The sequence below is a fragment of the Formica exsecta genome, unplaced genomic scaffold (assembly GCF_003651465.1).
Source record: "Formica exsecta isolate Colony F162 unplaced genomic scaffold, ASM365146v1 scaffold425, whole genome shotgun sequence".
NCBI lineage: Eukaryota > Metazoa > Arthropoda > Insecta > Hymenoptera > Formicidae > Formica > Formica exsecta.
Window position 1 is genome coordinate 4,856 of NW_021851492.1, and position 3,154 is coordinate 8,009.

The following is a 3,154-nucleotide window of genomic DNA, read 5'->3' on the forward strand; positions in this document are numbered from 1 at the left end:
GCGCTTTCTACGGACGAACACATTTCGATGCGGGGGACACATAACTAACGAACCGTGAGAGTAAATGGTGATGTTTAAAGCGCCGGATGTTCGTGGCGATGTCGTTAGATTGACGAGACGTCGTGACGCCTCCCGTCGCGCTTGCGTTCTTCTCGCATTGAAAAGACATCTTTCTTCTGTCTTTTCTTTCGACAAGCCATACATTTATCTCAAGACATCTGTTCCATTAATTTAATTCAACGACGAATCTGCGATATAATGTAAATTATATATTTCAAATTCTGTTGCACATAACAGAATTTTCGTTATCTGCCAATCTTTCATACAAGATATATTTTTTTCTAGAAGAAAAGCGATTCTAAAAATATTCAAGAGAATTCTAATTTGCTGTGACTTTATTTACAATATTTCGTCGTATCTTACGGCAATTTAATAAAATTAATCCGACTCTGCCAGCTTGATTAAGTTTATTATCTATGTTCCTAGTACACTCAAATCTCTTAGAAATTTATCATACAGACTAAAGGAAATTCCAGACGTTCCTCATTACGAGTCTATGATATTTGAATGAAAAGACATGCGGCCGGAGATAAAATTCATAAATTAAATTTATAACTCATTCCGTTAAGGATTGCATAGCGCATTGCGTATGAAAAATTATGGACCCTGAATCTTCTCTTTCCTTCGTTAACGACAACATGCAATAATGAATACGTATAAAGGGTTCAAGAACGGGAGTTTCTAACATGGACAAATTACAGTACCGATTCATCTCCATGCACCGTTATAACGATTGCCTCGGGACAACGTAAGTTATTCGTAGCTTGCCGAGATTCAGATACCTAACAAGATATCGCAATTACATCCGTTACGTCGCGTTAAAAAATATTCAGAGCGTAGAATCTCGTAAATGATCTGACATAACATGTATTGCAAGATTATTATTGAAATCAGAAAAAAAGAGAAATAAAAAGAACCGATCAGGACATCGCATGTAACTCGTATCTATCTCATCGATGGCGCAAATTGTAAATGAAAGTGATATCTAGAGTGCTCGCTGAATGAAACGCCGCTATAAATTGCCAATACAAAATTCGATATCGTTATTATGAATTTCGTTAATATGATGAGGGCGCTCTCCTACTTTCTTTTCGTAATAGTTACGTAAGATCGATCGATCTATTTACGTAACGCTGATAGTCTCTGCCGTTGGCCGTTGAGAAATGTTACCGTCAAGGAAGTAGGATTACGGAAATCGCGTTCTCTTTCCGTTCGTGTAGGTCGTTTTCTCTCGCCGAGAGAAATCTTCGCAGTCTCTATACGCTCCCGTATATGCTTGAATATGAGTCGCCTAGGGCAAGTATTCGATATTATTTCTTCTATCAACCTTGACTGTGGAACAATCTACCTTGCACGTCGGCTAAGCAAAACCTGACCGGTATGCGAGACGTATACCTGACTTTAATATATAGCGCTTATATGTAATTTGTATAAACGTATGTTTAACGTTAATCGTTTGGACGTGAAATAATTGATATTATTTTAATGAGAGATTAAAAATCAAGCACACAACTTTTTTTAAACTGTCAAATATTTTAAGGCTAGAGGAAATGACAAGAAAGAGATAAACTTATCTCTCTCACTTCTAAGCGATATATTAGGCAATATTCTTTCATATAGGCTTTAACTAGAGAAATAATAAGCTCTCCATTCGCTCCTGATATAACGTAACTTGAAACCGTAACTGTCATATGATGACTGGTTTAGATACTTTCACATGTCACCCGGTAACCACATTGTAATATGTTCCGCCTAGTTTCACAGGAAGCAGTTAAGATTCCACTTATATCGCGTAGTACTTATGATAACTCGCAAGTAATATTACGTAAGATAATTCAACAAGCCAGTTTTACAGACGTTTGAATTTACAATTTATTTCTTGTCGTATGCTATGATTGCGCAACGTAGGTAAATCGGCAGAAATAAGCGAACGGTATACTTTCAAGAATAATACGTCCAGAGAAATTATTTTTGCTCGCTACGAAATAAAGCTCTACTTCGAGTTAATATTTTCACGCAGGTAAAATAGATACGGAAAGATAGGGAAAGTTTTTTAGAGACAGTGAAAAAAACACCGTATTAATAATTTAATATTTATTCTGCTAAGACAGCATGTGTGTATAAAAAAAGAAATGCAATTATTATATACAAGAGTATCATCATTAATGTCGCTTGACGTCAGACCATCGTCAATGATGCAGACCAAAGCTGATCTCGTGTCCGCCACCAAATCCGCCTCCGAAGCTACCGCCGCCGAAACCACCACCGTGGCCGCCTTCGTGCACCAGAACGGGGTATGATTCCTTGACGACGACCGGAACTTTGACCGGATAGGGCACCTCCTTATGCACGGGGTAGGGTACTTTATAGGGTACGCTATAGGGAACGGGTATCTGAACGGGCACTTTAACGGGTACTTTGTAAGGTACCGGGACCGGTTTTTCGACAGGGACGTGCACGGTTTTCTCCACCGGAACCGGGTAAGGTTTTGGAACGTGAACTGGTATTGGATTGTCTACCGGAACCTTCACCGGCACGTGTACGGGCACCGGTACGTTCTTCTCGACGGTGTAGGGCACCGGGACCGGCACCGAGACTTCACGATGGATCGTGATGCCGGAGATTCGTCCACCATCGCCGCCGCCGCCGCCGCCGCCGCCGCCTCCGCCAAATCCTCCACCAAGTCCTCCACCAAAGCCGCCGCCGCCAAAATCGTGTCCGCCAAAACCACCGCCGCCGCCGAAACCACCGTCATGACCCAGACTCAGTTCCAGGCCGCGCTTGCTCTTGGCGTCCTTTGAGTCGACGGCCTTCTCTTTGCTGTCGGTCTTCTTCGTCTCGGTGGCCAGAGCTACCGTCGCCACAAGGGCGAGGAGCACGAGGATCTGCGAATAAACGTGCGTTAATTGCGGTCCTTTACGATCAACCTTAGAATTGACGATCAATTTGGAAAAGCTTTGAAAGTTTCTTTAAGGTTGATAACAAAAACGCCCTGCAATAGAAGAGATATAAACAAAACAAAAGATAATCTAAAAGAAACGTGATATATATATATATATATATATATATATATATATATATATATATATATATA

General features: G+C 40.7%; 1 protein-coding gene across 1 annotated transcript in view; it reads right to left on the minus strand.

Annotated features, from left to right (window-relative positions):
- Nucleotides 1-2,195: 2,195 nt before the first annotated feature.
- The window catches only part of LOC115240382 (H/ACA ribonucleoprotein complex subunit 1-like), a 2,090-nt gene continuing 1,131 nt past the window's right edge, over nt 2,196-3,154 (minus strand). The window contains exon 2 of the mRNA XM_029815504.1: nt 2,196-2,945. Within this exon, the coding sequence (XP_029671364.1) occupies nt 2,250-2,945 (696 nt within the window). The 3' untranslated portion in view covers nt 2,196-2,249. The remainder of the gene's footprint in view (nt 2,946-3,154) is intronic.